The following is a 24538-nucleotide window of genomic DNA, read 5'->3' as shown; positions in this document are numbered from 1 at the left end:
AGAGCATTTCAATCTTTTGACTTTTCTCTGGTGTGTGACTGTGTGGGTAGGGGTGAGAGGTGATGGTGGAAGGTTACCCAAACTTTATTTCTATCCTGTTTTCATAGGTTACAAATAGAAAAGTGGAAGATAGGAAGTAAAGTTCCTAGGATTAGAGCTCTCTGCCTGAACTTCAGGCCTCATCACTTGGCTGCTCATCACCATCATGAACAAAACCAGCTGACCAGTACTCTGGACTTTGCCTTTAGTTGTCCCTTGGGAATACTGTGTTTCTTGCTTTGTCTGATGTAAACAAGACTGACCTGGTTGTGAGCAGTCTGTTTTGTCCCCTTAGTAAAATGCTTTGGTTTGCTTAATATTTCAATCCTGACTCTTGGCACCAACCAGCATAATTTCACAATAGCTGCAACCTTACGTACTAATGCCACCTTTTGCCATCCTAGCTATATTAACCTTCTATTATTTCATCTCAGTAAAGAGTCCACAAGGTTCTGCCTGAAGCAAACATATTTGACGAAAAATTCAAATAGGAACACAGGCAAAGACTCTAAGGAAGCTTGTTGAGAGATTAGTTTGTTGGTGAATTTATAAGTCTGGTAATTTCCAGACTAGATTGTTGCCATCTGCTCTTTGGTGGCCTATTTCAATCCTCCAGAGTGTCCACCACCTTTCTATAATATATTCTATATGTTGCTCCCTAGGGTATATAGTATTAGAGTTGCAATCATGTTATTCCTATTTTAAGAAACTCTATGCAGTGGTGATTGTTTTCCTGAGGCCTGTTAACCTTACAGAAAAAAATCAATGGCTATAAGAGTAAATAAAAAAACAACTTAGTTGAATTTTTTGAGAGAAATATAAAATATTTTAATACATTCCCTTTAAAAATTATGGGGAACACAAAACCCAATTTTGTAAACTCAGAAATAAGCAAAGAGAAATAAACTCACATAGAAATGCACACACAGAGGTTTGCCTACTACAATGCATGACACATAGAAGGTGCTTAATAAGAAGCTACTTGACAAGTGGTGGTACATATTAGATCTTCATATATTCTTAATCCTTCTCCCACTGTTTATGCCAGTTGTGACCACTGGATTCAGCTGATTCTTCCATTCTTAACTCCAGACCTTCATATATATTATCCTCTACCCTTTAAAACTATTTAGCTTATGTTTTTAAATCAATATTTAAAAGTTTTAACAATATTATTTCCTGATGTCACTCTTTCAAGTAAGTATAAAAAAAGCAAAACAAATCAACACATCACTCATGTCCATGTCTAAGTAGGTATGCCTCATTTTGAACCTATAGTATATGAACTCTCCACCAAGGGGGAGATATGCTCACCAACAGTTAGTTCATTGATGTCTTGATTAGTGAATGTATTTGGGCTTACTGAATTTTCAAAGGAACATTTATCAAATGTCAACTATATGTCAATTGTTGTGCACACAAATAAAAAGGTGAGGCATTCCCTGCCTGTAAACAGCTTACATCCTAACAGAAGACAACACATATAGGAGAGGTGTCACTGAGTTGCTTTTACCTAGGAAGTCATAGTTCTGGTGAAGAACAGCAGGATAATGAAAGTGTTAATCTGATTATAGTTCTCGGAGCAGGATGTGGGAGGATGTGGAAAAGGAGAGATGGGAGAGGGAGACCTATGTAGTAGTGAGGCAGAAAATTGCGGAGGTTAGGAAACAGTCTCAGGGGAATTCAGAGCAAAGGCAACAAGGTAAGAGTGCTGGGCCTGGAGTCAGGAAGACCCACGTTCAAATCTTGCCTTGGACACTTAACTAGCTGTGTCTCCCAGGGCAAGTCACTTCACCTTTGTCTGTTTCCTCATCTGTGAAGTGGGGAAAATAATGGCACCTACCTCCCAGGGTTATTGTGAGAGGATCAAAAGCGCTTAGCAGTGTCTGACGTATTGCAGGAACTTAATAAATGCTTGCCCCCTTTTCTCCTCAAGAGTTGATTATGGAGTTTTGATGTCTTTCAATTCTATTTTTCTTCAACTTATCCTCCTGCTTTTACTCCCTTTACTCTGCTTCAGGTCGTACAAGTCTTCTCAAGTTTCCCTGAATTCTTCAATACTTATAAATTCGTATAAAGCTTTTTTTTTTGTGTAACATTATTCCATTCCATTTATTTAATAAAATTGGTTTAACCATTTGAGAATGGTTGGGCACTACAGTAGTTTTATTTTCAGTTCTTTGCTACCACAAAAAGTAATGAGGTAAGTACTTTTATGTATGTAGGACATTTTTCTGTTCTTGTCTTCTTAGATCAAAGGGTATATACAGTTCAGCGACTTTTCTAATCTAATTCCTTTTCATAAAGATACCTCTTAACATTCCAATTGAACCCAAATCGGTTCCCTAACGTTGATTTTGTTGCTCAAGTTCCACTAAAGTCCGATTCTGAGGTCTTACTGTGCTGTGGAGGTGATCCTTGGTTTTCATAAATATTCCAGTAAAGTGCAGACTCTGGCAGATCCCATTCAATACAGGTAGCTAAATTAAGGAAGATCACTAAGTTTTGTTGCAGGGAAACTCAGAAAAGTCTATATTACAAATGCTAAATATTTTTCATTAACTTAGCAGAGGGCCTTATTCACTTATTATATTAAGTATTCACTTAATAAATGTTTACCGATTAAAGAAGTTATGCTGAGTCTGGAAACAGGAAGACCTGGGTTCAAATTCAGCCATAGCCATTGACTAGCTGTGTGATCCTGGGCAAGTCATTTTACCTGTTTGCCTCAGTTTCTTCATCGGTAAAATGGGGATAATAAAAGCACCTACTACCCAGGGTGTTGTGAGGATCAAATAAGACAATAATTGTAAAACACTTTGCATAGTGCCTGGCATATATTCAGCGCTATGCAAACATTAGCTATTATTATTACTGCTAATTAGTCGGGCTCTTGCTCCTGCATTCGTCTCATCTTTAAAAATGAATACTGTACTGATAAGCTGTTCTGACACTTCATAATCCCCAGCAGATTCCCAGTTCTAACTTCATAACTTAGGAGGTTCCAGGACTGTTCGGCAAAACCACTAGAGCAGGTGTTTCTACACGAGACTGCAAGGTCATCAAAAGATTTAGACTGTAAGCTACCAGAAGGCAGCAGGCACATCTTTTTTTTTCTTTTTTTGGTGAGGTAACTGGGGTTAAGTGACGTGCCCAGGGTCACATAGCTAGTGTCAAGTGTCTGAGACCAAAATTTGAACTCGGGTCCTCGTCCTCCTTACTCCAAGGCCCGGAGCTCTATCCACTGCTCCACCTAGCTGCTCGGAAGCACATCTTTTTAAAGCTCAACCTGAGCTTCCAGTGCACCACCCGATACCCTGGGAAGAGCAGACGAAGACACAGCAGACCCCTCTGCTCCCCCTCCCCCAAAGTAGCATCTAAGGACAAGGGAGGAAGCTGATCTCCCCTCCTCACCCCAACTCTCCATCACCATTAGCGACGTGCCTGCCGTAAAGCACAGACCCGAAAGCCGCAAAGCGGCTTACTACATTGAGGGTGGGGGTGGGGCTAGGACTGTCTGTCGTCCTTGTTTTTCGGCTTGTGGTGGGGCCTCCAGTTTCTCGGGTGTTCGAACAGCCTCGGTTCTAAGACGGAGTCCCTCCGCTTTCCCTTTGCCGCCAAACCCATCCTGTCATCCAGTTTGTGCCAGCAGGCCCGACCAGAGCGCGCAGCTTTCTTTGCCCCTTGCGCATGCGCATTGAATCGGCTGTGGTTCCCATCTCACTCTCGGAAGCACGTGCTCACGGGAGCCAACCCGGGGACTAGTCCCTGCGGTCCGCCACCATCCCGGAGTGCACCGCGGCGGCGGACGGAGCGCAGTCGGCGGCCATGTTGGGATAGTTTGTTGTTTTCTTCCTGCGGAGGAGAAGGGGCCGGTGTGGACAACGAACCGCCCCGGCCTCTCCTCTCTCCTCCCCCTCCCACCCTGCCCCGGTCCTCGGGTCGTCCCTTCCCCACCTATCACCCTCCCCTCGGCCTGGGATCAGGCCTGTTCTCCCCGCCAGCTGGTTTGGTGGGGGCGAGGCCGAGAGCCGAGCTCGGGAGTCACCATGGCGGCTTCCCTGGGTGCGGGCGGAGGAGCGGGAACCGGAGCCGGAGGTGAGTGAGGTCGCCCCGCTCGGGGCCAGGGGAAGGCCGGGGAGTGGCTGCTGGGACGCCAGAAGGCAGAGGATTGAGAGAGCCGAGGAGTTCGGGGGTCCGAGCGGGCCCTTCGGCGCCTTCCCTCACTCCAGCCTCTCCGGGCCCCCGGAGCCGTCTCCATCCCCTATTGTCGCTCGGAGGGAGGAGAAGCGGCTCCTCCTTATCCCGCCCCTCAGGCCCCCTCCCCCCGGTTCCTGATTTGGCACTGAACTTGTGCATCTGACTTCTAAGTGTCATTACGATTTGGGGGGATGAGTTGCTAGGTCTGTTGCCTAGTGGAGAGCCCCTAACGCCCCCTCCCCCGACCCCGGTTTCTTTAGGCCTGAAATGTCATTTTGAGGAGCGCAATTACTAGTCGCTTGGCAGATTGAGGACTGTGTCAAGCGTCGTTTTAATTGACAGCACTGGGAAACCTTGCACACATAGGATGAAGTTTACTGAAAAAGGACAACCCCCAACTCCACAGTCAGCAACTTGGGTAGTTCTGGAGGAATGTTGAAGCTGTTGTATTAAAGCTTTCGGAAAAGTGAGAATTCTTCAAAATGCAATTCCTTTTTGTATTTTTACTATGTCATATTCTTGAATAGAAACTGATTTTCCCTTTATATTCAGTTACCTGTGCCTTCTTAATGGGGGGTGGGGTGGGAGGGGGGTATTTTGATTGAGATTTTGTCATTTTACCTTTTTTATTAACATAGCAAGATGTTTTCTCATAAAATATAAGTTTTACCTTTAGGTAAAATTAACATTTCAACAGTTTGGCTGAAGTTCACCCCCTCCATTCCACGTGGAAAGTTAATACTTTGAAAAAAATTTTTTTTCGAAAAATTTGAGAAATGGGACGAAGTTTTTGGAGGACGGATTGAAAAAAGATTGCTTAGGAACTCCTGTATTAATTAGCAGTACTCATGTTAATTTACATTGCAGTAAGTAGTCTTGTAGAAATTCTTGGCTCAGTTTAATCCACTATAAAGTTTATATTGCAACATGGAATAATAAAAAAAGGTGAATATAGAAAAATGGTAGCATTTTTGGTTTCTTGACATGCTGATTTTTCCTTTTTTATTTTAAATATAAAATCGCCTGAATCAAGATTTGAGTTGAAGACCTGTAGTAGGTCTTGAAAATAAGTGACTTCTCCTACACCCAAAACTGCCTTTTTTTTTAAAAAGTACATTAGTTTTACAGATGTTTGGGCATTTGTTTTTGTTTTTTTCCTTTCTTTTTTGTGGACTTTTTTAAAGGACTTTTTAAAAAATGTAGTTTTGTCTCTATAGAGTTATCTTGCACTACTGAGTTCTAGATTGTTGGCATATGCTTCTGTTGAAATAGTGGTACATCAGGGAAAAGTCCTACATTTCAGTAAAAGTTTACTACCTTTAACAAGAAGTAACTTAGTGAATTCAAGCATCCAGGACTTTTTTGAGAACTTGAAGTAGGCAGTGTGGTTTAAGGGAAAGCATGCTGATATGGAGACAGAAGAACTGTATTCAAATGTTACCTTTTCTGTTTCTTACCTGTGTGACCTGTATAACCTTCCTCTAAATTTTCTTATCTCTAAAATGAGGACTTAGAGGAGCTGGCCTCCAGTGTCTGTTCCAGTTCTTGACCTATGATCCTATGGTAAAAGGAAACTAAAAAAGGCCATAGTAGTCAAAATAGGTTTCACAAAGCCCATGCACTTTTCTTCATAGGGGTATTTCTTAGGAGTATCCTCATTCAGTATGAATTTCAGCATTCTCTTATGACAATTCTTTTGTAGAAATATATTTATATATTTCATTAAATATTTTCCAATCACGTGTAAAAAATTTTAACAATCATTTTAAAAAATTATGAGTTCCAGATTTTTTCTCTCCCATCCATCCCCACTCCTTGAGAAAGCAAGCAATTTGATATTGGCTATATATGTGAAGTCATGCAAAACATATTTCCATGTTAGCCATGTTGCAAAAGACAACACAGACAAAAAAAGCAAGAAAAAAATTAAACAAGCATGCGTCAATCTGCATTTGAAGTTCAGCAGTTTTCTCTCTGGAGGTGGTTATAGCATACTTCATGGATCCTTTGGAATTGTCTTGGGTCATTGTATTGATCAGCATAGCTAAGTCTTTCACAGTTGATTATCCTTACAATATTGCTGTTACTGTGTAAAATGTTCTCCCTGTTCCACACACTTCACTTTGCATGAGTTCATGTAAGTCTTTATGGATAATTAAAATCACAACTCAAATCAAATTACCACTCAGATCTTTCCTAAGTTTTTTTTTCCCTTTCATTATCCAAAGCCCCAGTCTTTCTTACCCAGTATTCCACTAAAGCCCTACTCTGTTGCCTCCTCAAGGGAGGTGACCATTTTCTAAAGCTATGCTATTACAGTACAAGTATAAAGCAAAAGTGTTTGCTGTTGCTTTAGGCACAGTGTTAACAAACTTATTCCTTGCTTTCTAAGCTCATAGTTGATTGGGAAGATCACATTAGGGACAAATAATCCAAAAGCTCTCCCAGGATATTATAAAATAAAGTCAGAGAAGTTCTTCATCAGGTTGGCTTCTGGGTAATGAATTTTTTGACCGTTGTAATTCCTAAAGATGTGATCTAAGATAGGAAAGGTTGGTTCTCTGGGTTTATGGAGGGAATGCTGACTGAAATGAATTCATGTGTCTTTGATGTAGTAGAGTTAAGAAAAAAAAATCTTGAGTTTCATAGAATGATTATGCAGCTCTCCAAAATCTCATAATTTTGAAATGAACAACTGGATTTCAGTGTACAAAAGAGTATATTTTTCTACTATTGAATGTGTAGTTTGTACCTTGCTTAGTGTTTAATGTTTGTTAAATTGAATAAAAAAAGTAACTAGCCTCTAGGGAGCGCTTCATGAGCACACTGACAATGAAGCTTCCTTAATTATTTTTTGAGTAACTGGGTTAAAAAAGAATGAATGGCATTTAGTAATGTCCATAGTTGTGCATTCTTGAAACCTATGACTGAATTTTGATATTTTATCCACTTTTGAGTTTATTCTTAAATTCTTAAGTATTATGATATACTAAACATAGATATAAGCTAAGAACTGTTTCTACCTATTATTAAGTATTAAAGAATACTTAGGCTTGATAAAGTTGAGTCTTAAAAAATGCAACAGACAGATCACTTGGGAGAATAGGTAGTTTGACTTAGAAAAGTATGAACTGTTCTTAAAAATGAGTAACTGAGTTTTTTTCCCCCATATATTATGAGCTGTATTAGATAAGGTTAAAGAATTTTAACTAAAGATCATTTGACAGAGTATCACTTATAACTGGGGGACCGTCCCTTCATTTTTACAGATGAGATAATTGACTCATACATTTGTCTGCTTTTCTCTTTTCCCACTGTTGTGGGCTAATGCGGTAGCTTCTTTAAAAATAAAATTATCTTGCTTATATTGATGTCTTTATTTTTATTTTGTGTTCTTTTCTGAATTCATCCTTCCCCTTCTTTCCTATCCAGTGAGCTGTCCTTTCTAAGAAAGATTTAAAAAGAAAGGTTTGGAAAAACAATTGGAGGACATGAAGGAGATGTATTTTCTTTTCCCTGTGGGTCAAGCTTAGTTGATATAATTTGCACAATTATCAGATTTGTGGAGGAAAGGGGGGCTTCTTTTTTGTTTGTACAATTTCGTATATTATTTTCTTGGCTCTTCTTTGCATCATGTCATATAAATCTGTGCTTCTGAATTTTTCATATTCCTTGTTTCTTACATATTGTGCAGTAGTATTCCCCATATTCATTTATCCTGATTTGTTTAGCTATTTCCCACTTGATGGGCATCTACTCTGTTTCAGCTCCTTGTCACCACAAAAAGTGTTCATATGTTGGTATATGTGGGGCCTTTATTTCTGTCTTTGAGTTCCTGGGGGTAGATGCCCAACAGTGAGATCCCAAGGATAAAGAGTATGGTTATTTTAGTCACTTTCTTAGGTTTCATTTGGAATTCTAGAATGGTTAAGACCAACCCACAGCTCCTCCAGCATTGTTTTAGTGTCTGTCTTTCTACATTTTCTTCAATGTTGACTGTTCTCAACTTTTGTTATCTTCATTTTATTTGGAAAGGGAAAATCTGAGGGTTGCTTAGATTTACATGTTTCTTATTAGTGATTTGAGCTAGCAATTTCATATTTGTGAAGTTTGTAATTCTTATTTTGTAAACTGTTGGTCATACCCTTTGCCACTTATCCATTGGTGAATGGCTTTTGGTTTTATATATTTGAATTCTATAGCTTGGTTTTCAAACTCTTATCAGATATATTTAATGCAAAGATTTTAGTTCCACTTGACAGCTTCTCTTTTTCTGGTTGCACTGATTTTGTTAGTGTAAAATCTTTTTTGCACTAACTGCAGCTTCACTCTTATAGGGAGGTGGCGCAGTGGAGAGAGCACAGGGCCTGGAGTCAGGGAGACTTATCTTCCCAAGTTCAAATTTGGCCACAGATACTTCCTAGCTGTGTGACCCTGAGCAAGTTACTTACCCCTGTTTGCCTCAGTTTCCTCCTATAGAATGAGCTGGAGAAGGAAATGGCAAACCACTCCAGTATCTCTGCCAAGAAAACCCCAAATGGAGTCATAAAGAGTAGGACGCAACTGAAAACAACTGATCAACAAAAAAATCTTTTCAATTTCATGCAGTCAAAATGGTCTGTTTTATCTTTTGTAAATTGCCTCTGTTTCCTATTTGGTTAAGAACTTTCCTCTTTGCCAAAGCTGTGAGAAGAAGTTCATTATCTGATTTAATTTTTAAAATAATGTCAGTCTTTTATATTTAAGTTGCTTATCCATTTTGAGCTTATTGTAATATGTGGTGTGAGGTGTTGATCCAAACCTAATTTCTGACAAACCATTTCAAATTTTCCCAGTAGTTTTTGTCAAAAGGGGAGTTTTTCAAAAAGTAGCTTATTTTTGAAGGCTTTCCAAACACTGATTTTGAAATAACTCTTTGGCAGCTCTTGCCACTGCCACTTTAGGTGTGATCATAGGCTCTTAGATTCACTGCTGGTCATTTAGTCTAATCTGTTTATTTCAAGATGTGGAAACCGAGTACAGAGAGATTAAGTGATTTGCTCCAGTTCATACAGGTAGTAAGTGATCTCTAATCTACCCTCATACTATTGACAGAATAATCTTTTTAATGTGCAGATGTAATCAAGTTATTCCTCTGCTCAACCGTCTGTAATAGTGGTTCTTTATTTTTCTATCATGTAAAGTTCAAACTCCTCCGACATACAAGATCTCCTACAATTTGAAACTAGTATACTCCTCTACCATACACTCTATATTCTATCTAAATTCTGTTATTTTCTTCACTTTTAAACATGCCCTTTTTTCATGTAACTACTGTCTGTACCAGGAATTCTTCCCTTTCTCATCTTCACTTACTGATTTTCTACCCAGCTATTAAAGACTTAAAATATAAGTTGCTTGAGAATAGAAATTGTTTCATTCTTTGTATTTATATCTCCAGTGCTTATTAGTACAGTACCTGGAACATTATCAGACATTTAATAAATGTTTGTAGATTGGTTGAAACTTTCCTTGATTTCCATTCTGGCTTCCCAATATTCTTTTTCTAATCCCTCTTAGCATTTTCTTTTGCAGTTTTCTGATCTCAGATCTTCCTATATCCAAGTTCTATACTTGTATCTGTTGTCACTTAGCTGTCTTCTCACTTTTGCCTCCCAGAATCCTTATCTTTTTCAGTGGCTCAGGTGCCACTAATTCCTCAGTAAAACCTTTCCTAGGCTGCCTTCCCCAAGTCATTAGTGCTCATTTTGCTTTCTCAAATTTTCTTTTTATTTATCTGTTGTAACCCCTAGTAGAAGATAAAGGTAAGCTTGAGGCCAGAGCTTTTTGTTTTTTTCTTCCTTCCCTTCCATTTAGCACAGTGCCATTCACCTTAGGCTTTAATAAATGTTAAATTTAATTGACTCCTTACATAGATATAATAAAACTACTCATGGATCTATGATGTCATCAGTGTAGATATTCCTTCTAGCTTTGTAGAGCCCATCCCATCCTTCTTTACCATCATATGACTGACTGAAAGATGTAGGAAATATACAAAAATCCCTATAATTATTGCTTGTTGATGATGAAAAAGCATTTGATTCGATAGAGAAAATATGACCTGTGGGACAATTTGCTAACAAGGTGCCTTTCGTGTATATGTCAAAATTACATAAGATCCCTTAAAAGATGTAACAATAGGGGTAATATTTTGAGTGTTAACATTGAGTGAAGCTTAAAATATGGATGCACATAATAAAAGCTTATATTTACATGAGTATAGTTTACAAAAAACTATATATATAAGCTTTAACACATGTTTTTTCTTTCATTCTTGTTTGCTTTCATTCTTATTTGCTTCTTGAAGTGACCCTGTAAGGTAAATAGTGCAAGTATTATAATCTCCACTTTATAATAAGATGGAGAATCTGAGCATCAGGAAAGTTAAGTGACTGACTCATTGTCACGTATCTGGGATTCAAATATGAATATTCAGACCCCAGATCTAGTGCTGTTTCTACCATACTAGCTTATCTGCTAATATCCAAGGAGTTTGGCTTCTGCCACAGCCTGCATGTTCCTGGAGTATGTTGTTTAGTTTCTGTTTTCCTATGTGTAATAGTACCTTCACCTCTCTATCTCAAGGCATATTATGAAAATAAAGTAAAATAATATCTAGAATTACTTTATTTCCTAGGAAGGGAAGTCATAAATATATCCAAGTTAAATGTCTTTTATCAGAACCTTCATAGACCCCCTTTGACCACTGTACTCTCACATCTTTCAATGCTTGGTGATGTAGATCCTACTTCTTTGACAATGAATTGATGTGCTTCTTTAAAAATATGTGTATTTTTGAACATTGTTCATTGAGATTGTTTGAATGTGAATCCTATGGTTGTGCGTAATTCTACTTGGTAGAATTTTATTTGTTGTCCTAACATTCCTGTTTCTGACTAATTAGCACTGACTGTAAGAGTTGGAAGGAACCTCAGTGGCCATGTAGACCAACCCATATGGAAACAGAATCCCTACTCTCTTTCTGACAAATGATTATATAACCTCTGCTTGAAGACCTTCAAGAAGGGGGAATCCACTGACACTCAAGGCAGTCTGTTCCACTCTTGGACACCTCTAATTGTTAGAAAATTTTTCTGACATTAACACTAAAATATTTGCAACTGGTGCTTGTTGCTTCTGTTTCTGCCAAATGGAACAAGTCTAATCCCTATGCATATGAAAGTCCTGCAAACACTTGAAGACAGCTATCATGTGCCTCCTGAAGTTTTGCTGGTTTTCCAACCAGTCATTATATAACATGAACTCAAGATAAGCCACCATTCTGGTTGCCTTCTTCTGGAGAGTATCCAAATGTACGCAGAATTGAGCACAATATCCCGGATGAGGTCTGATGAAGGCAGAGTACAGTAATCAGCTCCTTATTCCTAAAAGCTATGATTCCCTTAATTCATTTACTTCTTTCGCTGCTGTTATCACCCTGCTGACTTATTAAATTTTTAGCACACTAAAACAAGGAAATATTTTTCAGAACTGCTCTCTAACCATGTCACCTGCATCTCATACTCAGGCACTTTTCCCAGCCATACTCAGTGGCTTATACTTTGTTGTTTTTGGAAAATTGGTATATTTGCCTTTCTCTAGACTTGTGATCCCTCTCTTACTTTCCATGGTCTTTTAAGTGTTATTGACAGTGCTTAGCGGTAACATCTGTCAGTACCTGAGGATGTAGTTCATCTGGGCCAGTTGACTTGAATTCATCCAGGCAGTTAAGTGCTCTCTTACTTAGTTCTTTATTTATTTTTTGTATTTACTGTCTGTTTATCATTTTGGTTTTGTAGTTTCCAGGGAAAAGATCATACTCTTTGGCAGAAAAAGTAGAAGTTAAATAAGAAATGAGTAGTTTCACCTCTCTGTCATTTATCTTATACATCCCAATCGAAGATCCTATCCCTTCTTTGATCCCTTTTTTTTTTTTGGTCTAAAAAGGGGAAAAAAACACTTTTGTTTTTCTTACATTGATCACATATAAATAAAAACAAATCAAATAGTATCTGCATTCTTATGCTAAATTTGCTGGGATGATATTGAACAGACCAAAAAAATTGAAGAGAACTATAAAAATCTCTATTACAGACTTTTTTATCCATCAGAGGTAGCAGAGCCATTATCTGACTCTTGGCTTCACAATCCTGGATGTGCTGCTGCAGGAAGTAGAAATAGTACTAAGGAAGACCAAGATAGAGAAGAGCAGCTACATTAGACCAAGGGTACTCTGAGAAGACAATGCAGTTTGAAGGGTATTGAGGGCTCAGTTTTGAAATATAAGAAAAAGGAGAGGATAATGAATGCTTGGAAACAATATGGGGATTTACCATTGCCAAAGAAAAGTATCTGAGAAAATATAAATAACTCTTTGACCCATATGCCCACTATCCTAGCTCTGTAAAGTCTTTGACAAACTTCTGAAGTGTACTGATAAAAGTTTGAAAAGGGAATGGTTAATATTCTACCAAAAAAACCACATTATTATAGTTATACAATTAATTGGAGGATATAAAGCATACAAGATTCCACTGTACTTATTGTTGGTTGACTTTTTTGGGGGAAATGTTTATTTGTTAATGCTTCCTTAAAAGGCTTTTATCCAGCAAGTTGTTTCCTTTATATATATATATAAAAATCTTGCAAGATTCTTTAAAAATAGAACATCAAAGAGAATTTTAACCCTTAAGTAAAGCATTAAACAGAGAGGCATATTTATTTGTCAGGAGTGTTTTTCTATAATCATGGAGGGTGTCCAGTGCAGAATCCAAATTAAAGTGGGATTCGCTATTGATTGTTAGTTCCTCCAAACACCCCTGATTATGGATGATATTATGCTGATTATGTCAAGCCTTGGAACCTTGCAGAATTTCCTAAATGAGATCTTTCATTAGTCAGGAGCTTTGCCTAACTATTTTCACAGGAAAAACCAAGTGAACAAAGAATACTTATTGGAATGACGCTCCAGATAGACAGTGAGCTGAGCTAGGCCCAGAATTGAGCAGGGGAAGGAGAACAGGTGGAGTTGCCTTTTGGATAAGGTGTTTTTATTGACCTGAAATTTTCTCCTGAAACAAGGAAAAAAAAGATCACTGTTTTTTTTTCTTTTCAGTGAAGCTGTATGGTTGTGATTCATGGAATACCGAATAAAAGTTATGGCTTACTGTTAGTGCAGGGAAAAGGCACATAGATTAAATAGGTTGCCACATATTACAAAAATAGAACAAGAGAAGTGGCATAAATATGTCATTGGAGGGCTTTATGACCAGAGAAAGGAAGTGGTCCTGTCTTGAAGTAATAATCAATGGATAGCTCATATTCTTCATTGGTATTCACTTAAGGTGAAAAGATCAAGGAGAAAGCCTTGGGAATGGTTTCCGGATCATGGAAAAAAGTCATACAGGTGTGAGAAGGCAATGCTCATATCAGTCAGATCGACTGAAGTAACAAAGTTGGTAACTTTGCCTTAGATTTGACTGCACTCCTAATCTCTGTGTCTAAATTAGCATTTTCAGAGTGTTTTAAGATACATTATGCTGTTTGATAGCATTATACCACGTCTTTTCTTAAAGGGTTTTGAAACTGGTACATAGGAGTTATGGCCAATTATAGATTCCAGGGCAGAACTAGAGTCTGAAATCTAAAGTTCAAGGCTTTTTCCTTTTCACTGTAAACTATAATACTTTGATTTCCTTTTCCAGTTTTTTTTCCTCTTCTGTATATAGTGAAGATTTATAAATCTTTGTCATTTTTCAAGTTGTACATTGTCCCTATGTTCTGGAGAATTGGTCACATACCTTTGTTAATCAAAACTTCGTTCACGGACAGAGCAGGGGTGGAGGGCGTGTCTTTATTTTACCAATAGTGAGGCATAAACAGGGGTTCACTTTTTCACTTTTTAAATCATGTGTGACAGTTGGCATCTGTATAAACTGACTTGTGGCTCAGGCTTGTAGCCTATGGATAGGTGTGTTTTGCTCCTAGAGAATGGGGAGGAATTTGGGTGGTGATATGTGTCACTGTTGTTTGCAGCATGCTTTCTTTATCTTGGTTCTGCTTGGGTTTTTTCAAGAGTGATTCCCTGCTCAGTTGCAATTTATAGTTGAATCACATAATAGTGTTTGAAGGAATCTCAGTTATAATCCAGTTTAATACTCTGCTTGAAGATTTTGGGTGTGACACACTTTGAAATTTGTTTGCCTCTAAGCTTTAGATTTAGGAACCAGTAATACTCTCTTATTAGCAAAACAATTTAGGGGAAGTTACTAATTGTAGTGTGAGTATCCACAAATTAGCCAAAATCTAGGATCTGGGGTAATTGAGTGGTACTTATATTTGGAGAAATAGAAATACTTATGGTAGCTGAACTTTCAATTCAATCTAGCAAACTTTGCCCCCTTTGTGCAAAGCACTATAGTGAGTGCAGGGGACATGGACAAAAAGGAAATTGTTCCTGCCCTCATGGAGCTTACATTATACCCGGGTGTGTTACAATATGTACACAGATAATTCTTTCTGTAATCCTTACTTGCTTCCCTTAAACCTCAAAAATGAGTTTACTTTTCTCTGTTTATAACCACTTCCCTAATTAAGTTTCTCATAACTTTTTACCTGAACTCTTGTAGGAACCTACAAACTCTGCCTGCTTCAAATCTCTTCCTTCTCCAGTCCGTTAACCATAACAGATGCCCTTGCTTAAAAAGCTCCAGTGACTCTCTCTTAATTCTAGGCCAAGTACAAACTCCTCTGTTTGGAATCTTTTATCAATTTGCCTCCAGTCACATACTTTCTACACTTACTACACATTACTCCAGTTCACAGGCTCTATGTTTCAGCTGAACTACTTGCTCTCTTCCATTCATATTTTATGTCCTGTCTCTGTGTTTTCACAGACTGCATTTTATCCTTGGATTCTTTTCCCTCCTCACCTCTGGTTCTTGGAATCTCCAGCTTCCTTCAGAGAAGGAGTTCAGTTCAAGTGCCTCTTCTTACCTGTGGCCTTTCCTCATTCCTCTGGTTGTTAGTTCCATCACCCAAATTACTTTGTAAATGTATTTTTTTAACATGTGTCAAAACCCTCCTATTTTCTTCCCCTACTTCCCCCCACCCCCAAATTAGATTTTAAACTTCTTAAGGGCAGGGATTGTTCCATTTTTTGGACCAGTGTCTTCAGTACCATATAGTAGGCACTTAATTGTTGAATGAATTAACTAATCTCTAAGAAATTTTTTAAATGAGCACCAAGAGTCTTTAAGAAAAGTGTTATTATTAATGATTTATATAAAGAATTCATCAAATTAACAAGGTAACATTCCAGAAAATATATATTTAAGGTAGGTTTTGTCCAGGCAATCACTGATTTGTTTGGAGGTGGTCCTGGAGTAGTGTTAGGAGAATTAAAGTCTGTTTTTAAGTAACATGATAAAGGTATCCTTTCTGCAATTTTTTTTCTTGGCTCAGAAAATTCACTTTAGGTGGTAAGTAACTGATACATTTAATAACATCCTCACCCTATTTTCATCTATGATGCATGAAGAGACGTTTGGGTTTCTTGTCTGTAGAATGAAGAGTTTGTATTAGACGACATTCAATTTTACTTCTGACTTCTGGATTTTTAGGTAGTTAAGGGATTTGAGGTATAGTGGTATAGCAATATTTCCGATATGGAGACTTAATCTCTTCATGGTTTGGTAGCATCAAAATCCATTGATCTTTGTTATGTTAGAGACAATCTAATTCAATATTATTTTATAAATGAGAAAATTAAAGTTGAGAGAGATTAAGTGACCAGTCCAGGGTCACACATAACTAGTTGAGTAGAACTGGGATTTGAATGCATATCCTGTGACGCCAAATTCAGTTTTCTTTCCACTATACCATGCTGATGAAAGAGATGAAATGACACCATTAACTGAGATATTTGTTGAGTTGAGCCAGAATATAAACGCCATAGATTGGTGATTATTCTGGTACAGTATTTTGTGTTAATACAGTATTACTAAGAAACATTTTATATGGGAATAAATTTTTAAAAAATTATTCATTTAGTACATGCAAAACACTGCTGAGTACTGGGATACAAATTTAAAAAGCAAGACAATATGTTTCCAAGAAATTCACATTCTAATGGAGGAGATAACACTTAAGAGAAGGTTTCAGTTGCAAGTCAGACGGAGAGGTCCCCATGATCTCAGTTTGCAGCAACGAAAGAGGGATGCATCTCCATCTGTGTCATTCCAGTGATAAAATCATACCGCTTTCTGATGCTGAATCATTTGATGGTGCCTACAAAAGGACTTTGGTGATAAGAACTTTATTTTCAAGTTCTTCTGTAGTTTTGGTAATTGGGGGAAAGGGGGATGGTGTTCTAGCACCTGCACAGGCAGTTTCCATGTTGCATTTTCTTCACAAAGGTTATTCACCAAGATGATGGTTGATGGCTTCAGGACCAGGACTAGAAGGACTGGTGGTCTCAGGGGCACTATAACCCATAGAGCTCATGGACTTTCCTGGTTAGCAGTGATGGTGGTGGTGGTGGCAGTGATGGCTGGCCCCTTCTTCACATTCCCTTCAGTGATGGCTGTGGTAGGGCTAGGCTAGAAGCAGAGCCCTCTTGTTTGGCATTTACCAAATAGTTTCGATTTCCATTAATTTATTTATCTTAAAGTTGCACCGGAAATTCTCCAAACCTATGGAATCACAGTTTTGCCCCCTCCTCCTCTCGCCTATCAATTTATCTAAACTTTTCTTGAAGATTTTTTTGAAGTTGGTATGCTATTTGGTGTTATGAGTTTTATATATTTATACCCTATTTGATAAAATCTAGTTCAACCTCTTACAGTACTAGAAAATCCTCTTTGAAATCTTGACTGGAATTCACAGATCATGTACCTCTATAGTACGTTAATAGCCCATATAAAGCGCGTGCTTTATGTCATGAATTCAGTGAGGTGTTTGGCAGATCATATTCTCTCTCTTTATATGTGTGTATATGTATGTACATATATAAAATATATGATACACCTGATGATGTAACATGAAAAGCCTATAATTTGGCTGTTTCTCTGTTTTCTCTAACTTGCTGCCTTGTCAGAGTGAAATGATCGTCAGCCATTATTTTAAATGCTTTTGTATTTTTGAACTATTTTTGCAACATTTTGGATCTATCAGAATCTAAACCCTACCTCTACCCTCCCCCAGTCACCTTTTTGCTTTTTCTTAAAAGTGAAAACAGCAGTTCATCTTTAAGTAATTTAGTCACATGCAGCTGCTGTTTGGATCTTTTGCTACATCCTCGATGACCTTTGTCTTGGCACTTATATTGATTGTATTTCTTGGTGGTTTTCTTTTCTGTTTTCCCTCCCCTAAAAGCCAGCTCTTTCATCCCTAGAACCTCCATTTAGCTCAGAGGTCAGCAGTCTCTTTAATCTTGATTGCTAGTGTGGTTAAGCAGTGTCCTTGCGCACTCCTGGAAAAATCTATGACACACAGATCTGAAAGGCAGAGGAAAAAGAATGGATTGGAGAAAAATGAACAGGGATAGAAATAGAAGGAAGTATTCATATGATTGGGAGTAGAAGAGTGTCATAAGTTGTTTGCTTCTGAGCTAGTGTGTATGTAGATATTTAGACATGAATCTTTAAGATACTTTAGATGATGCTTATTGTGGAAAAAGATACTATAGGACTGGATTTTTGAATTTTGGTCACTGAAAGGGTTTGAATGCCTTAGTTAGAGATGTAGTTTTGTTTTGGTGAAACAGTGAAAACAAGGCCAACCAAACAAACACCTGTGTTGTATGAGAAGACTCATGTAGGACCAGATTTAGGAATTCTTTTATACTGTTCCTTTGCGTAAGTGATCCAAGCATATTCATCTTCTTAGTATGATTCTGTACCCTTTAAAAGAAATTCTAAAAGCGTGTCGTACTAGGAGGATTTTCCAAGCCTTTTGAAAGACCTTCCTTGCTGTTCTTTTTGAGCTTTTCAATGTACTGTCAAAGTATAGCTATCAAGAATTAAAGCTCCAGTAGATTGGATGGTCACCAGTTTGAATTTAGAAGAATCTAACGTTACCTCTTGTTTCCGTGCTGCCTTCAAACACAATTTGAAAATGTTGGAATAGCTTTTTTAAGGTTGAGAGACAAAGCTTTCTTTGTGAAAATGACTGAAAGGAGAGAAATCTGGCTATCTTTTAAAATTCAGTTTATCTAGTTTCAATAACTATGTGACACCCGAACAACAAAGACCTCATGGCATTGTAGAATAAGAAACCTAGTTTTGTATTTTTTCAGGCTATATAATTTTTTTTTCAAGTAGAAAAAAAACAAACAAGGAGTCATCTTATTGCTGTGATTGAATGAGTGAATGCCAGTTTGGAATTTCTTGTAAGCTTGATATATTCACTTACAAATAACCTGGGCGCGTGCGCGCGTGTGCGTGTGTGTGCGTGTGTGTGTGTGTGTGTGTGTGTGTGTGTGTGTGTTTGTTCTCAATTTGGAGGGTGGAAATAGAATTCTAGACTACATTTATCTTTTGTGGCCAGTGAGACATAACTACAAGTCAGGAGTTGAAGATGAAAAGGTTGCTTCTAGAATAGAAGTGAAATGAATCAGTGTGGGGTAGGGGGACAAGTCCCCAATTTTGAGTCAGAGGCCCTGGATTCCACCCTTTATTGTGCTGCTTCTTGGGTGTGTTTGTAATCAGCAGAGAAAAAACAAGTAGATAGCAGGGAAAGATTGAAATTTTAGTAAGCAAAATTTTGGTAATAGTGTGCATGATGAAAATAAGATTCACTTAAGAGCTATCTTATAGATATTATTATTATTATCATTGTTATTCTGTGGCTGTTTTTTTCTACTTCTGGTTTCTCTCATGCTATTGAGTCCAACTAAACGTTGCTGTTCTTGAGCACCTTTCATCAGTGGATTTATTTATTTAATCCAGCTAGTGCAGTGGATTGAATGCTGGACCTGGACTCAGGAAGATTCAAGTTCAGATCTGGTCTCAGACACTTACTAGCTGTATGACATTGGGAAAATCATTTAACTTGTCTGACACGCTTTCTTCAGCTGTGAAAAATGGGGGTAGTAGCACCAACTTCCCAGAGTTGTGAGCATCAAATGAGATAATATTTGTAAAGCAACCTGCACATATTAGGCACTTGATAAATGCTTGTTTCCTTCCTTCCTTAAGCTTTTTGGTGTTACGAAATACAAGAAAGTATAGAACTTGATTGTGTCTTGTCCCAAGTTCACTCTACATTATTGACAAGCCCAAGGTATTTTTTCCTATTCCTTGTTCAGACTCCTATGTTAGATAGACTAACCTGAGGCCCCCCTCAGGGAAGGGTGTCTGCTCCTAGTCTTCCTACATAAAATCTGCACTTTGTTTTATTTTCCAAGCAGTATAGATTTTAAATTTCCTATTATGTTTGCTTTTAGTGAATACACGGGGATTAATTTTTAATAATGTATTTTAAAAATTTGATTATAAATTATAAATATTACAAAGGTCTGTAAATAGTACATGTTTTATTCATTATTTAGAAAAGAAGAAATAGTTTAGGTTTTATATAGTGTTTTACAGATTAGAAAATGCTGTCTGTATATTCTCATTTTGTCCTTACTCTTAGGTGGTATAAGTACTATTTTATATTTATTATTATATTATATTATTATATTATTATATTTATATACTTACTTTATAAGTATATTTTATACATGTGTAAATTGAGGCTCAGAGGGGAGGCTCACAGGCTCAGAGGTTACCTAACTGATAACTAGTTAAGCTAGGGCTTAAACCTGGTTCTTATGACCTTTAAGCGTGGTGTTCTTTTCATTGTGCTTTGTTTTTCCTTTTTCTCTTCTAAGTTTTTCCTTAAAAAGCCATCCTTTTCTCTAGTCAGTGCCTACATTTGTTGATATTTTCTTTTACCCAATGGTACTTAATAATTGTTTTCCTCTCATAGGACTGGGTGCCTTAATTATTACCCATTAGTTTTAAAAAACCTTATATTTTTTGCATTTTCAACTGAAAAGTAAAGAATTCATAACAAACTTTTATATAGATTTATGGAATTCTTAAATATTTGTATTAGAGATTTTTTTTTCATTATATATCTGTTTTATTCTAGTAAGAACTATTTTTAATGAAGTCTTCTTTGCAGATGATGACTTTGATCAGTTTGATAAGCCTGGTGCAGAACGGTCTTGGAGAAGAAGAACTGGGGATGATGACTGGGACAGGTACTTAAAAAATTTTCATATTAAAATGCTGTATTGATTAATCTTAGGGCCCCTGGACTGGCAGTTTGTTCTCTAATGCTTAATAGAAGTTCACGTACACATGAAGTGTTGGTTATGTACATGTTAATGTGTTTTCTATAGTTCTGTATGTTCATGTAAACTATTTTAGTGGGTAGAAGTGACAATATGTGCACATACTGGGGCTTTCAACAAATATACACACACACTGTACAAATATACAATGAATAATTATATGCAGAGTAGTTAAATACAAGGTATTTTAAGAGGGAGGGCACTAGTGGATTGGGGGGGGTCTGGAAATGCTTCATGAAGAAGATGGTGCTTAATCTGCATTTTAAAGGAAGAAAGGGAATCTGTGAGGCTGAGGTAAGGATAGAGTGAATTCCATTAATAGGGAATGACCACAACAAAGGCATGGAGGCCAGAGATGGAGTGAGAAGAACAGAGGGAAGACCAGTCTGGCTGGTCACAGAACATGGGAGGGGGAGGTAATGCACAGTGAATCTGGGAATAGAGTCTGGGACTGGATTGTGTAGGGTTTTAAAAGCTTAAAAATGGAGTTTATATTTAGGAAGCCACTGGAATTGATAGAGTAGGGGATCTAACATGGTTGTTAGATCTGTGCTTAAGGAAAATTACTTAATACATTATTATTTACAAAATAAACAGTTTACAATATGATAGAAAATTACTTAATATAATATTAATATGTATCTTGGGGAAACATTAGTGAAGTTTTTAATATTTTAATATTTAAGCTGTGCTGACTGGGTTATTTGGTTTTGTAATTGGGAGTTGGTCATCTTTGGTATTATTGCCTAAGCAACTGTTCTTAGCCAATCTTTAAGTTATGAGTTATGGGATATGTGTGTGTGTGTGTGTGTGTGTGTGTGTGTGTGTGTGTGTGTACATACACAGTTATATGTTACATATGATATATAATGTGTGCAGATGTACATATATACATATTACAAATATATACATATATTTATATGTGTATTTCTTTTTTGGCAAGGCAGTTGAAGTTAAGTGACTTGTCATGGTCACACAGTAAGTGTCAGGTGTCTGAGGAGGGATTTGAACTTGGTTCTTCTGACTCTGGGGCCTGTGCTTTCTGCACTGTGCTACCTAGCTGCTCTTATATATGCATTATGGAAAACAATGAGTATTTTTTGTAGTAACTTAAAAATGGAAGGCAGCATATCATAGTGGTTAAAGGGTTGACTTTGGAGTCAGGAAGACCTGGTTAAATTCCCACTTCTGTGATGTACTGATTCTGTAATCACAGACAAGACTTAACTTCTTAGTGCTGTAGATAACTCTTTAAGACTAAATTACAAGAGTTGTTAATCTGCATTGGTGGAAGAGGATTCCGAACTGGAAGGTCCCCATATCATAGGTCTGGGCCCCAAACTGTCTAAAACCTGCAGCTTAACAATAACGTGCTAAATCTTCCTTGATAAGTTAATTTCTTTTCAAGAAATTATTTGCTTTTTAGATTTAATGTAATTTTCTTTATTAAATTTTATGCCTCCATTGAGTAATAGCTAATAATAGTAATGTAAATTAGTAGAACTATACAAATTTCTCAATTCGGCTAATATAATTTGCATTAGATTTTGAAAAGACTTGTATTCTTTGATAATCGAATGCCTTTTGTGCAACTGATTTATATTTTTTGTGGAATTGATTCTTTTTGTCTTATGATTTCTGAGTACAACTTTTGTGCCTATCTTTTGGAAATCTGCCAAAGATTGAATCAAATAATGGAATCTTTCCTTTATCTGACATTGGGAAAAGATTTCAGTAGCTCTCTAATTCAGTCCATTCCTGAATAGGAATTCCTTTATTGTCAACTCAGCAAATGGTTATCCAGCCTTTATCTGAAGATCTTCAGTAAGGGAGAACCCACTATTTCTGAAAGGAGCACATTCTAATTTTGGTCACTTCTTTTTTAGTAGGATGTTACATCAAGCCTAAATTTGCATCTTTGCAACTTCTAGCCTTTGCTTCTGGTTCTTCCTGCCAAGAAGCACAAGTTTGGTCCCTTTTCCATGTGGCAGCCTTTCATATATCTTTGAAGAAAGCCATTCTGGTCCTTCCTTAGTCTTTTCTTCAAGCCAAAAAGATCTGTGGTTTCTTCAGCCAGTCCTCATGACATTTACTCAAGGCCTTGCACCATCCTAGTTCTTTCCCGTGAATGATCTCAAGCTTACTAAATTCATTCATTCATTCCTAAAACTTGGGACTGAGAGCATAATATTCCATGTGTGATCTGACCGGAGAAGAATACAATAAGGGCTATCTGGAAGCTTCATTCTCTATAACCACTGCCTAGCCAGTCAGATAGTACTTGTAAATTCTACCTCTACATTGTATTTTGTGTTTATCCCTTCCTCTCCATTTTCACAGCTTCCACTTAATTTGAAGACTCATCACCTTTTGTCTAGGCTATTTTAATAGTCTACAAATGGAACTCCTTGTATCAATTCTCTCCCCTTCCCAATCCTCCAGACTGTTGCTAAAATAATTTTTATAAAGTACTGGTTCACCATGTCACTTTACTGCTCAGTTTTCTGTGGGTCTCTATTGCCTCTAGGTTAAGATAGAAATTTCTATCGTTGTCATTGAAAGCTCTTCACAGTTTGCCTCTAGCCTGCCTTGTCAGACTTGTTTCACATCACTCATGTTAAACTGCTTCTTTTTCCTTGAGCTTGGTGTTCCTTGTCTTGTCTCAGTGTCTTAGCATAGGCTTGCCTTCATGGCCTGGAATGTACTTCCTCCTTTCCTTCACCTCTTAAAATCAGTGCCTTCATTCAACCCTCAGCTCATGTGCTACCTTAAGCATATTATCCCCTCGATGAAATGTGAACTTTCTGAGGGCAGGTACTGAATTTTTTGTTTTGTTTTGTCTTTGTAACCCCCTTCCTGGCTCAGTGCCTTGAATATAGTAGCCTCTTAATTAATGCTTGTTGAATTGAATTAAATTCAGGCCCTCTACCTCCCATGGATTGGCTTAAGTGGTGTCAGCATCGAATAGTAATAATAATAGTAACTCAAAGCACTTGACATACATTTTTATTTCATTTTTACAATAACTCTGTAAGGTAGGGTATCATTATTTCACAGATGTAACTGGATCTTAGAGAAGTTATGAGTTGTACTCATATAACTATTGATGGGCAGAAAACGGACTAGAACTTGGATATTTTGACTTTCAGGCCCAGCAGGGACTGAAATTCACTGTAATGACTGCTTTAAGTAAAGATTCTCAGATTTCGAGGGGGTATAGGAGAGCTCTTCCTGTTTGTTTCCCCAGGGTACTAGATTCCTCCTTGGGTAGCACTGAAAGCGTTTTTTTTTTTTCCACTGAAAAAATAGTATAATTTCCATTGAACTGTGAGGTACCACTTAAACATCTGTGTAGAATCTTTGTACCTCAGTGGCCATATAAGCTACTCTTGTTCACTTCCCACTGTTGCTTTCATGGTTCCTAGGCAAGAGCTGGCCACCTGTTAGCTGTCTGATCACAACCACAACAACAACATCAAAACCTTTCTATTTTATATTGTGTATTAGACTTCCTTTCTATATTGTTGTGGAGGAAAGATCAAAATACATAAAGAAGAGAAGATGTCAGGAAGAGACAAAAATAAAGGTATAAAATTTCTCCCAATTGTGAGGTCATTAGGGAAGGGGACTCTAGTTTATCTTTCTTCTGTCTCACCTCTGGGAAGGGCGGATACAGTATTTGAACTTGAAAATCTAGGGAAAATTAAAAATATATGCAGTAATTTTTGAATATATCTAAAATCACTTGTCTATACTGATGTCTTACATTGATGTCTTATTTTGACATGGAGGTGACCTTAGATTTTTGAAAGCTGTCAGTGGAGCATAAGCTCTAGCAGATCCTATTAAACCTGAAATTCTTCCATATATGGGCCTGGTGGTGGATTTTCTTAGCAGAGGACTTAGGTAGGAGAG

The 24538-nt window shown here is 37.4% G+C and overlaps 1 protein-coding gene across 1 annotated transcript in view; it reads left to right on the top strand.

The window, feature by feature from the left end:
* Positions 1–3823: 3823 nt before the first annotated feature.
* The window catches only part of RBM33 (RNA binding motif protein 33), a 179132-nt gene continuing 158417 nt past the window's right edge, over positions 3824–24538 (top strand). Inside the window, 2 exon segments of the mRNA XM_021009622.2 lie at positions 3824–4137; positions 20452–20530. Of these exon segments, the coding sequence (XP_020865281.1) occupies positions 4089–4137; positions 20452–20530 (128 nt within the window). The 5' untranslated portion in view covers positions 3824–4088.

The sequence above is a fragment of the Phascolarctos cinereus genome, unplaced genomic scaffold (assembly GCF_003287225.1).
Source record: "Phascolarctos cinereus isolate Bilbo 61053 unplaced genomic scaffold, phaCin_HiC Scaffold_1;HRSCAF=81, whole genome shotgun sequence".
NCBI lineage: Eukaryota > Metazoa > Chordata > Mammalia > Diprotodontia > Phascolarctidae > Phascolarctos > Phascolarctos cinereus.
Note: the sequence above shows the minus strand (reverse complement) of the source record. Positions and strands in the feature narration are given on the sequence as shown.